Here is a 13,782-nt window from a genome sequence, read left to right on the forward strand (position 1 = left end):
GACTGTCTTGAAATAACCTAAAACAGAAACTTTAGCTTTTTCTTAAACCTTTTTATTAAATCCATAAGAATGACAGCAGCACACCAAACTACCAAACAACTTGGCATTCTGTAAGTTCAATATATAAAAAATATGTAAAAAATTAAAGATGACTATCTGGATTTAGCATAAACTGAAAATTTGAGTTTTTTCTTAAACCTTGTTATTAAATCCGTAAGAATGACATACACCAAACTACCAATCTACGTGTCATTCTGTAAGTTCAATATATAAATGAAAAGGCTGTATAGTTTTATGGAAATCCAGGTTGATTTAAAAAAGTTATAAAAAACATTAAAGATGACTATCTAGATTCAGCCTAAACTTAAAATTCTAGATTTTTTTACCTATTTATAAAATCCATAAAAATGACAGCAATACACCAAAGTACCAAACAAACTGGCTTTCTGTAAGATCAATATATAATTGAGATAGCTCTTGAGTTTTATGAAAATCCAAGTTGATTTGAAAAAGTTATAAAAAAAATTAAAGTTGACTATCTGAATTTAGCCTAAAATGAAAATTTGAGCTTTTTTTCTTACCTATTAATAAAATCCATAAAAACAGCAATACACCTAACTACCAAACAACCTGGTTTCCTATAAGATCAATATATTAATGAATAAGCTATAGGTTTTTGAAAATCCAAGTTGATTTGAAAAATTTACAAAAAAATTAAAGTTGACTATCTGAATTTATCCCTGAATTTATCCCTAACTAAAAATTTGAGATTTTTTTCTTACCTATTAATTAAATCCATAAATTTAACAGCAATACACCAAACTATTAAACAACTTGGTATTCCATAAGGTCAAAATAATTTATAAGATAGTCTGAACAGAAAATTTTAGCTTTTTTAATCCTTAATTAAATCCTTAAAGTTGACAGAAATGAACCAAGCTACCAGTTTTTGAGTGCCCGCAAAAGAAATTTCTTACACACCGATAAAATGGATAAATAATTTTCCTATAAAATATGTTCTGGCCCATCCACTAAATATTTAAAAAAAAGTTCTCGCCCATCCAAATATTTCCACAAAAAAAGTGATTGCCCCGCCCCATTTTGCACCAGCCCATCCATCTGATAAATATTGAACGGTCCCTTAATGGTTAGAGTACTAGTATACAATATCTATCTCAAAAATCATTTGTTTACATTTTTTTCCATTCCTGCATATACAAAGTGCAATTTGTGGAATCTATATCTATAGACAGAACGATTTGTCGACGCATAGTTAAAAGCAGTACTATTTATGTATATAAACCTGAAGTTAATAAAATGTAGAGACTCAAAATGATTGGTGTAGTCCATTAAAAAAAGTAAACAATGACTATACTCAAGAAATTGAGTGTAAACAATGCCTTTACAAAGTTCGATTTGTATACACAATGCATAAACTGAGCATAACTTGCGTAAACAATATCTATATTCGAAACTATGTGTTTATACAATATAAATACGGAGGAAAAGTTGTATATAAAATTTCATAAATATGATGATAATAAACAATGCTTTTAATCAAAAGAAATTGTTTAAACAATACGTTTAATCAGAACTGTGTATGCTAACAAAACTAATACATGAAATGGTTGATATTTACAAAACATATTCTCACATCGATTTGTATAAACCAGTCAAGTCCCCAATTTTATTTTATATATACATTACATCACCATGATTACTGAGAATGATTTGTGTAAACAATACCTACCATGTACATCTGTAAAGATATGTGCATACACTTATACTCAGGACGATTAACGTATAAAATCCTGATATATGTTTCAGTGAATTTGTATAATCAGTGATTATGTAGAATCCCTGAAATTTCCAGGGATTGTGTAGAAACACTAACTAGTTTAGGAATTATATATAATCACTAATATTATCAGGGATTATGTATAATCACTAGAAAAAACGTTAGAGTTTCTACATATTAACTGAAATGAAGAAATAGTTTTATATATAAAGAAAATGAATAAAAGTAAAACAATTTATTCTATAAAAACACATAAAAACATCATTATAAAGTAACATAAATTGTAGAATATTAAGCACAATCAAAATGATAACCCTATTTTTCTTTTAATTTTAGGCACACTATATTAAAATGTGAAACACAATATATTAAAATAATATGCTTCACATCTGTTTTTACCACAATATCCACATTTAAAAAAACTTTGTCTGCACATATCGAATCAGATTTTATGACACGACTAAGAGAAATTAAATAGTCAGTAAATTCAGTAAAAACATTTGAAGGTATCCCCCTCCCCCAAAGAAAATTATTTTAAAAAAAAATGGGAATTTGCAACCTTGGACTGGTTCCAGCAAGAAAGATTCCATGTTTTGTGGCGAGGCGATATCCTTTTTCATACCTTTTTTGAACAATTGCCATTAGGGTTTTCCTTTCCTTTTTTACCCTGTGTAATTGCTATGAGAATATAACACCAATTGCAAGCTTCCTCTAAAATTTCTTTCTATTTGTCAATCCTAAGTACTGCATGTTTTTCTATACATTAAGATGCCTACGTTCTTACAGTTTGAATTTCTTGTTCATTTGAACCTAAAAAAAAACACAACACAGATGTTCCATAATCTTCTTCACCATTTGCTTACCATGTAATCACAAATAACATGCTTTGTGGATTTACAAATAGAGCATGAATATCCATTTGACGCTGGCTTTTAATAAACTAACAATACATGTAAAGCTATCGCTATCAAAGAAAATATTGATATTAGTAATTTTGAAGTCTTCAACTTTATCTCGAAACCCTGAGTTATATCTTTTAGGTCATCCTCTGTGTTTAAAAGCAAAATTAATTCATCTGGCAAGGAATATGAAAGAAAAAAATTATAATTTGTCTATATTAATTTCTTTTTATCAAACAAAGGATCATCTTATTATTCATAATCCCTGAAATTATATTAGGGAATTTGTAGAATAATTATTAAAATTTTCAGTGATAATGTAAAATCACTGGTCATATTCAGGGATTATATATAATTACTAATGATTTTAGTGATTCTACATATTCCCTGAAAAATCAGGGATTCTACATAATCCCTGATTATACAAATTCACTGTAACATATACAAGACAATTTTCGTGTATGTAGAATAACTATAATCTGGATAACTTGTGTATACAATATCTATACCCAAACCATGCCTTTACGCTGGATGATAAGTGTATACAGTGCCCTCAGACGGTCAGATTTGAGTACAATATTTATATTCAAAACTATATGTGTATACAAATACTGTACTCAAAACAATTATAATGTACACACCTTCTCTCAGAACGATCGAGTTATTCACACATGAAGTATTTGTATTGATAAATAAGTTACAATGATAGAACGAGGAAACAAATAATTTACAAAATTAGAAAGTACACAAACGAACTTGATTGTCTGATTGTCTATCATATAAATATACAGATTATAATTGTTTTATCGAGGGTCTTAGCCCTTCATTGATTTATTAAAGAAAAATTTGATATTGGCTTAAATATATTTTTCATTTAACTATCAAAATAAAAGATAATTTAGCCTAATTTATACCTTGTTCACAATGACGACCAGCGTAGCCTGGAACACATTCACAACTATAATCATTAACCTTATCTATACACCTCCCGCCGTGTCGACAATCCACAGAGACACAATCATCGATATCTAAAATAAAAGTGGATTGTAACTTTCATGTATAAAAGACTTCAAAGTATTTCTAAGGATTATCAATCTTAAAATGGCATTTGATTACATTGCGAACGCATAACATTAATAAATCCATAAAATATATGCCTGCTTGCACCGACCCTTACCCACGGCGACATAATATCAAATGGTCGTCTCCTTATGATAAAACTTAGACATCATGATATTTCAGTATGACAACTTAATTGAATTTAAGGGGATAGTACTATAAACAAAGGCCTTCATTTATACTTTAATACTTCAAACATTTTTATACACATATTAATCAAACTGACCTATTTCACAGTTGGTGCCTTGGAACCCTTCAACACAAGTGCATTTGTAGCCGTAATGAATATTTGCACATGACGCCCCATTTTCACAAGGTTTGGAACCGCAATAATCTGAAATATAAAGGTATAATGAAAGCCAAAGGAGAAACGTTCTGACAGTGCAATTTATTAGTTAAAAGTATGAAATGCCGTAAACTTTGTAATGTAAAATTTGAACAATGCAACTCAGTTAACGTCCAAAAATTATAAACTCCTTCTTTTTAACTGTGAAACTGTAATTTTAAGTTCAGTTTCTTATGTTTTAAACTTGATACATGGTTATATGTGATATGTACATTTAAAATATGACAACAGAAGAAAAGAAAGGTGTTGAAAATCACTTAGCTAAATAAATCTTTTATCGGTAGTTTTATCCTTTTAGAATGATACCAAAAAAGGATGATCATATATATTCAAAACATGTATAAATAATGGTGTTGGGGATTGAGATATTTTTAAGAAGGATACATACGACTTCTTTTCTACTTATAGAGGTTGCTCTATGTTATCCTTTTTTTTAGATAATTTTGGAATTTTGGAGAACGCAAGTATTGCAAATGTATTTTGTCCCATATTCATATCTCTCACAAAACTTTAAAAAAAAAAATAATATTTATAATGTTTATGGATAACAACGGCATTACATTATGTAAAAAAAGTCAACTTCTTTGTGAACGTAAGAAACTGTAACACTCAATAAAGCTGTTATGTTTTATGTCTTTTGGGGATTTATGACGTGTATGAGATATCAAAGTCCATGAAGTGGAAAGGTTATATCCATATGAAAATGCTCTTCAAGTTTAATGTGATTTCGACTTCGGGCTGTTTTGATTCGAGTTACCAATAATGAGTAGTACGATGGGGAAATGCGCGTCTGTCGTATAATCAAAAGTGTGATATCTTTGACGAGCTATATCAACACAGCATCGTTGTCATTGTTGGTCCTTTCATACCCAGGGTATTTTCAACCTAGTAGTCAGCAATCCTGTTCTGCCATAAAAGATCATTAATGTTTTTTTCTGCTATCCTTTGGTTCATAAATGTTTAAAACCCAAGGTTTAAATACGCCAAGCATACATGGTCTTCGGCAGATGGTGCATTTCTGATTTTAACTTCTGCGCTTTTGAAAACTTCTTCATTGATTTAAAATTTTATTAGCTTGAGTCACATGCAATGTATCAGCCGTTTGACGTACCAAATTATAAGTGTGATTGTATTTATTATGTTTTAACTGCATTCATTTGTTTTTCACGTGTTGAACTATGTGACTATCCAATTTCAATAATGTATTACAACCTCTAGAAAATTCATTTAAATACATACCTGGACAGTCTAGAGTATTGCATACTGCACGTTCACTGCTGTCGCCCACGCAATCGTTTCCACCGTGATCAGGAGTGGGATTGTCACATGCTCTTGTCCGTGAGTTTGTACTTCCTCCGCAAGTCACTGGACATGCACTAAACTTAGACCATTCACTCCATCCGCCGTTAACTATCAATATTGAAATATATTATATTACCCTTTATTTTATTAAAAAAAAAATATATATTCAAATTTTGTTTTGAAGGACATTTGCATAAGAAGCCAAACTTAATGTGGATGAGTTCTTCATTTGTACTCTCAATGTAAAGTCAACTGATTAAAAAGCATCACATATTCTATATTGAATTAGTTAAATAGAAAATACCCAGAATAACTATTTGTTTTAACAATGCAATTCTCTAATCAAATGTAGACTTTAAAATTATTCAAATGGATTTGAAACCAAACACAAATATTAAATATAGATAAAATAAATTAATTAAAAATCTATTCTGATACAATATCAGTGACAACATACTCTTAAAAGTGAATGCATTTGTTAGATATCTCTAATCAAATTCATTGCAAAGGAAAACTGGAGGTTAATTCTCTAAACAAAACTGTACAGATTGCATTTTAGGAAACTAAACTTACATATAATCAAATATACTTCATGGCACTTACTAAAAATTCATTCTAGAATACATTACCTGGACAAGGAGAAGAATTACATGTCTGATACTGTTTTGAGGTACCAGAACAACTAGATCCTCCACAGGTTGGTTTGGGTGTGTTACAGTATCTGGATCTGTACTGGTTATTGGAAGTACCACCACATGATACTGGACAGTCATTCCATGCACCGTATGAGCTCCACGAACCATGTACTGAAAATTGTGAATAATTCATTTTCAAACGTTTGTTTATATATAGTTTAGAAATAAATGATTCATTTGATATATATAAAAATTAAAACCCTGAGGTCAAATCTTTAGTGTAATTAAAAAAAAATAGCTATTAAAAAAAACTATCATATCTATAAAAAAAATATATAAATATCGAGTATAGAAAATAGACAACTTTCGAGTTCGTTGCAGTTCTGTCCAATAATTTGATTTAAGAGAACATCATTTGTGCGTTTAGTGACATGATCACATCCTTCTCATATTGCACTAGCGTTCAAAAAGATCTGATACTATCTTGCACAAATTGTTTAGCAAATAAAGTTCGTACGGTTAATAATCAACACTGCTGTCATTATGGAATTGCGATTCAGTACCTAAGGAACAAGCATTATTTCTAGTTTCTCCTGCTTAATGACAACCACGAAGACGGTTGATGAACTTTATAAGTCACGCAAGAATACATGCAGTCCCCTCCATCTAGTAATTAACGTCATAAAGGTGCGTATATTTGACAAACTTTTTCGGTGAAACCATAGGTCGAAAGTGGTCTTATATGTTATATGTGCCTATTGCTTCTGGAAAATACCAGAACGTTAATTTTGTGGTTACAGGTGATCCACGAATTCAAATGTTCAAAGAATTTCAAATTTTCTATAGGACTTGTATGCAGAGATTGGTAAAACTACGAAATGAAATATCCACGAAAATGCACGAAAGTGTTCCTCAATCCACAAAAACTGGTACACGAAAATAACTGAATCCACTATTGCAAAAGCAGAATTGGGACGAATATCCATGCATGCAAAGATACGTGTAATAATAACTGGATATCTTTAACAATATATTTTATTTCTTTTAAAGAATGTCTCTATATCTTGAATACAATTGCATTAGGATGTTCGATACTCTGTTTCAAAATAACAATCTGTTTAAAAGACTTTTTAATTATATTATGTAGATAAAGAAATTAAAAATCAGTAAAATATTAAACGTCTGTGTGCTTATTTTTTTAGATATAAGCCATTGAAACTATGGTGGGCAATAATTCTCTCGTGATTTTTAATTCGTTGAACATGTACAAATTTTCTTTCAAACACTGTGAATAAGTAACAAGGATTGTATAAGATTTTAAAAATTTCTTTGTTGAATAGCACTACAAAGATAAACTGTACGATTATGGATATCTGACAAGACGTCAAAAACCAGAGAAGCGAACATCCTTATTATGATAATAAATATATAAAATATATACCTGCACAACATTGTGTATTACAGTATGACGAACTGTAGTCAGTATACCTCGACCCAAAAAGACACCACCCAAAAATATTCCAGCCATTACAGCATGTCCTACTCCTTGTCTTTGTACCTGTACCACATGTCCTTGTGCAGGTACTCCAGCCTGTCCATCCTGATACTTCAGAACATCCTTCAACTTGAACTTTAAGAATAATCTGAACTATTATGTCCCATTTATTTGTATATGCAAACCTTGCTTTGCCTAATTCAAATATAATTCAGAGAATGTTTTTAATTCAAACTTGACATTTCTTATACTGGGACAGGTAACCTCTCGAAATACTCATATCGGATTGAAGAACCAACTTTATAGAAATAATATTGTTTCAGTGAGTCTTGCAAATTATACGGGATTGTACATATTTGAATTTTGCCCTGACTTCGTCGAAACGTAACTTGAGATTATAAACGTAGGGCATGATAACACATCATGTTTCTTTTAATGTAATGTTTTTTTCGAGTTGATTTCGATAGATTTTAAAAATAAAACATGTAACTATTATAATTTCAAAATTATTCAAAGAAAAGTCTTTAAAAACGTGCCGGTGTCCTTCTATCTTTTTAAAAGCATAATTTGATTGAATCGCATTTCGATGAATTGTTGAACATTGGAGAAGAATAAGGAAGTATTTGTTTTAAAAAAATATATATACTTTGAATTTCTTTTTTTTTTCTGCAATTTATCACTTTGGAGGTTCCATTACATATAAATCCTAAATATTTATACATATTTTTTTCATTATCTGTTGTTCTTTTTTCAGCGTTCACATTAAAGGTAAATTAAGACATGCATTTCTGACGCATTTGTTTATTTTATTTTTACCTATCACGAAGTTAATACTGCTGCTGTGAATATCACGTGACTGTATAATTGTTCAGTGCATTTTCCCTAACATAATTTATTCGTACAACAGTAATATACTTATGTTCAACTTTCGTTAATCGTTTACGAAGAGTCAGAGGTACCATTATAAAACAGAAGAAATCGCATTGACTCCAAAAGTAGCGAGACCCGATAAAGCGACATGTTACATACTTTTCTCTTTTGGTAGATTTTTTAAATATACTATTTATGAACAAGTAAAACTAAGATTCCCACTCTCTCAGGCAAAATTGAATACTTTTAAGAATTAAGTCTTGAAAATAATGATATTTGTATTCCATTATGTCAATACGAATCAGAATTATGTATACTTACTATTAAATGTAAAGAAAAAAACTAATACACAGCACAAGTGACAAAATAGTGTCGTCATTGCGAAAACAATGCTAGAACTAAATGTTAAAACTTAAACCAGTATGTACTAATATATTTATTAGAAATAATCAGTTGACCGAAAAAAATCAACTAAGTTGTCGGACATAATTATGGTAATAAAGATTCAAAGCAATATTCTAAAAATTGAATAAGTGTTATTTCTTCATCATAGTTAAAAAAAACCTGTTTCGATTGTATTTCTAGGGCTAATTAGTTAGACAAAAACCTTGCGTGTCTTTTATAACCACAAATTAAAAATCTGTTATATCTTTTTAAAATCTCATAAATTACTTCATACTAATGAATTAATGTTCAACATGGGAATTTTCGTAAATTCTGTGTTATTTTAAATTTTCAACTTATCTTTAACTTTCAGATATACTATAATTAATCTTTTATTGAACATTTTAAAGATTTCTATTAAATTGGACAAGTTTGCGTAATTTTATTTACACTCTCTTCAGGCTACCATGATTTATTCTGAAACCTTGAAAACATGTCCCAACACATTTGCTTTTAAGCTCAGTTACTTATTTTTCTAATTCCCGTTCTTAAAAAGGAGACTTGTAACATCGATGAAAAATTGTCCGTAAGCGACGTAAAGTACTTTATATTTCTAAATTCGTAAGTTATAGCAGTTAATTTAATCATTTGCGGTCAAAATTGTGTTCTCCGTTAGTAACTCGCTTAATATCTCAAGTCTAAGGCTACTTTCAGCTATTGTTCATTATTAACGTATAAATTGGCCAACATTAGGTAACAGATCTAGAATCCTCCTAGGAAATATTGGAATCCTACATGTAGAAATTCGGTTATATTTATATTAGAAATAAGATGGGAATACTCATAACAGTAGTATATAGAATAAAAACGGAACAACACAAAAATATGAAATTGAAAGTTTCACTATAAGCGATTTTGGTCGTTCATTCAATAAATAGATAATAAATACAAGAGGTCGACAGATAAACACAACACAAAATAACACTGTTGCGACATGTCGGCAGGAACGATTAGTTGCTGAAAACGTTTTGATGTAAAGGATGTTGCTTCTATAAGAGAAATGATACCGCGGGTTGACCGCAAGATAGCTGACAGTTAAGTGATACTTGATACATAATATCACATTTTGGTCATTTGTCATTAAATTAAGACAAAGTTGATAATCAGAAGAAATACAGTTATTTCTTTCCATCGATTTATAAATCGAAAGAAATTAATAAATAAAATACGATCTAGATTCATACTAATTGAGTTTTATAGTCTCTATGTCTAGTCATTTTTATAAATTTACTGTTTGCTAAAGTATGAAATATTCGAAATACTAATGATTTTTCTTATTCCAGGCATAGATTACCTTAGCCGTATTTTGCACATCTTATTGGACTTTTGGTTCCTCAATGCTCTTCAACTTTGTACTTATTTGGCTTTCTTGCTATATGTTGATCTGAGTGTCATCTGAGCGTCACTGATGAGTCTTATGTAGACAAAACGCGCGTTTAGCGTATCAAATTATAAGCCTGGTACTTTTGAATACTATTCTATGTATTTTGGCGTTAGTTTTTGTTGCACTCCTTTTGTTCCTTTCCTTCCCTCTACTAGTTGATGTATTTCCCTCTGTTTTAGCTTGTAACCCGGATTTGTTTTCCCTCAGTCGATGAATGACTTTTAAACAGAGGTGAACAACTGTTGCCTTTATTTAAGTAAGATAATACCTGGTATTCTACTAATATAAAATAAAAAGTCAATAATATCTTCATTTTATAAATCTGGATTTCCAACCTACCAATATTTAAAAAAAGAGTAATCCACCATTTTCTACATAAGGAAATGCCTAAGACAAGTCAGGAATATGACATTTACCATTCGTTTGATGTGTTTAAGCTTTTGATTTGTGCCATTTGATTAGAGATCTTAACAGCTTTAAATTAACATAGATAATGCCACATCTAATTACTTTTAATAAATATAGAAACTGCGTAACACTATAGTGTAGTTACTCCCACTCTGTAGAAGGGTTGGCAATTTAGAAGTAGTAATTTGTCCATGTGTGTTAGTCATTTAATCCAAATAACTTTTCTGTTTAAACTGCAGTTTGTATTTTGTTTAAAAAGAAATTACCAAAAAAATGATTCCTCTCAAGAAAACAGGATGGCAAATATCATTTTAGTAGTTGTATCATGTATAAAATACTAGTACTCGGATTCCGTGTCATAGCAACAATTGACTCGTCAAATTACCCATTTACCAAATCAATAAAACACATGGAACTGTTCATAACAAATTGTCCTTGTAATGACGTAAATGCATTTGTCCATGAAAAAGTGCAATTAATATTTTGTTTAGCAATATTAGCTTCCAAATACGTTAATCTGTAAACAAAATTCGTTGATCTTGAATAAAACATAGCTCACATATAAGTTGTTTTGCCAATACACCAGTACCAAAAGTACTTCCATTTGAATACCTCATCATTTCCCTTGTCGTATTTGTAATATACTGAACCGCAAAAGAAACGTCATAGTAATTTAAGGCAAACATAATGAAAGAATAAATGCTATATTTTTTTATTGAATAGGCGTATAAATACCCTTGTTATTTCACAAATACACATCATTTCAGTTCATTCACTGTTCATTGATACAGTTTTTCACCACCATATCACAGATTTAATTAATTCAGGTCACCATAAGCGTTGAGTACTCGGACGGTCATTTGTACTGTTTGTTGCATTGTGGCGTTCACGTAGACGTTAGATGGTGCGTACATTGCAGTTAAATGCATTTCTAACGACCTCAACGTCCTATTGTCTGTTCTCTTTGTCGTGGGTTAAGTCGTGGCATCAGTACTGCATCAAACAGATCATGATGAAACAAAGACTTCGCACCTCTAAAAGGCATACGGATAATTTTTCATCGATGTTACAAGTCTCCTTTTTAAGAACGGGAATTAGAAAAATAAAATAACTGAGCTTAAAAGCAAATGCCTCTAGAGGCACGGATTCAAATCATTATGAAATTTGACTGCAAAACGTGTCCCACGGACCCAGCGAAACCACAATTAGAACGCCCGAATTAATGAACGTAACGGAGATTTAAACATAATCTTAGCATCATTTGAAGGTAATTTACATAAACCAAAATAAATAAATATTTGTTTTCAATGCATTTGAAAATTTGAGTTTTCGAAAAAAGAAAAAAAAAGACGTTATATATACAATCATATGAATACTCTATTTCAATTATTTATTGTCAAAGGTTTCCGTAATATCTTTTTTAAACATTCATAAATGTTAGATTCTACTGGTGCTAAGAGTGGTGTGGTGAGTTCGGTTTGGTAAAAATAACTTTAAGAACAAATTAAACGGAAATACATTTGTTATTCAACATAATTGAAAGAATTGGGTTTTTTTGTCGTTTTTTGCATGAAAAAGGAATTATTTCAAGCTACTTACTCCACCAAGTGTTGAAGTTAAAATCGTCCCTCGTTATTTTTACTGACGCCACCACGTGTTGATTTACAGTTATGGTATATCTCTTTCAAAGATGACGAGGGATATATTCCAAATGTTGCAACTACAATACCACCCCCTGTTCCCCTGATGTAACCTACCGAATTAGTCTTTTTCAACGAGTTTTTACCAACATGAGCAATACTATATGTGTTCAATATGCAGCAGGATAAATTGAAGTTTTTAACGACCTTGACTGGCAATACAGCCCTCCCATGGTCGGAACGACAAGGACAACGATGTATGTCGTACACCGAGTGATGAAAAAAGCTCTCTTAGCCCTTTGTGCCAAGTGATCTAAAAATGTATTGTATAGTTTAATTAGAAATGAGGCCAAATTTTGTCCTTGTTTAAAATACCGGATAGAGCTTAAGATCCAAAACTGTCAGGCAAAACACACAATAATTTTCAAGTTCTTATTATCCAAGGGAAGATAAGATAAAAAGTTAGATTCTTTACAGTTTCAGATTCATTCCATCTTATCTGGGTGAATATAGATTGTAATGAAGAGTTTGTTAAAGCAAAAAGCTTTCATTTTAAACGTTGGTGGTAAGATATTTTTTTGTTTTCTGTACTACTTTTAGAATTCAGAAATTATTGAGACATTTTAACTAATGTGAATAATGGGACTGTGAATTAAGAAATTCATTATTGTGAAAAAATTGTGTCAGGAAGTTTCACTAAATTAGAAATTCACTTCTCAAGTTTAGATGGTATAATTTGTATATACCATTACCTGAAATAATAATAATTCATAACACATTTTTGTCCATTGGTCAACAATCATAACACTAAATGCAGTAAAAAAAAAATGAATTCTTAGTTACACTTACTCTTAACTAAATGGAAAATACCCTGTAACAGATACATAATTGAAACAATCAACCATTCAAAACTGTCAAGATTTTATCCATAAAACTTATTTATAACTGTGACTTTCTAACTACTTGATGGATGCATTGCATGAAATGTATACACTATCCATACTCCTGTTTCATACAAGTAAAGGTGTTGTCACTCCAATGTTTGTGTTTGTATTTCAATTAACTTTTACTAGCAACTGCTTATTACTTTCATATTGTTTTATGTTGGCTTCATAAAACAGCAAACATGGAAACATTATAGAAATGACTCCATTAAATTTTAGAAGCTTTACAGACAAACAGACCATCTACTTCAGTTCTAATAGTACGGCGGCTTTGTGAAAAATTGTGCACATTCTAGGCCTGCTACAAGCATGAAATTTGGCATAGACCTTCCTAAACTATTATCCTTTTATTTCAGATAGAATAACCCGAATAATTCAGTCGTTATATTCCGCTGATCTACGAAGGCTACATTAACGCCTGAACATCTTCCTCGATTAAGACCGTCAACCGGAAAATTCACACCGCTATGCAATATGGGAATCTTTTACTTAGTTGGC

The 13,782-nt window shown here is 30.5% G+C and overlaps 1 protein-coding gene across 1 annotated transcript in view; it reads right to left on the bottom strand.

The window, feature by feature from the left end:
- LOC143048658 (uncharacterized) overlaps nt 1-8,870 on the bottom strand; it is an 88,425-nt gene extending 79,555 nt beyond the window's left edge. Inside the window, exons 1-6 of the mRNA XM_076222453.1 lie at nt 8,786-8,870; nt 7,541-7,729; nt 6,094-6,270; nt 5,402-5,572; nt 4,043-4,150; nt 3,612-3,725 (exon numbers count right to left, since the gene is read on the bottom strand). Coding sequence (XP_076078568.1) covers nt 3,612-3,725; nt 4,043-4,150; nt 5,402-5,572; nt 6,094-6,270; nt 7,541-7,729; nt 8,786-8,843 — 817 coding nt within the window. The 5' untranslated portion in view covers nt 8,844-8,870. The remainder of the gene's footprint in view (nt 1-3,611; nt 3,726-4,042; nt 4,151-5,401; nt 5,573-6,093; nt 6,271-7,540; nt 7,730-8,785) is intronic.
- Nucleotides 8,871-13,782: the final 4,912 nt, after the last annotated feature.

The sequence above is a fragment of the Mytilus galloprovincialis genome, chromosome 10 (assembly GCF_965363235.1).
Source record: "Mytilus galloprovincialis chromosome 10, xbMytGall1.hap1.1, whole genome shotgun sequence".
Classification (NCBI taxonomy): domain Eukaryota; kingdom Metazoa; phylum Mollusca; class Bivalvia; order Mytilida; family Mytilidae; genus Mytilus; species Mytilus galloprovincialis.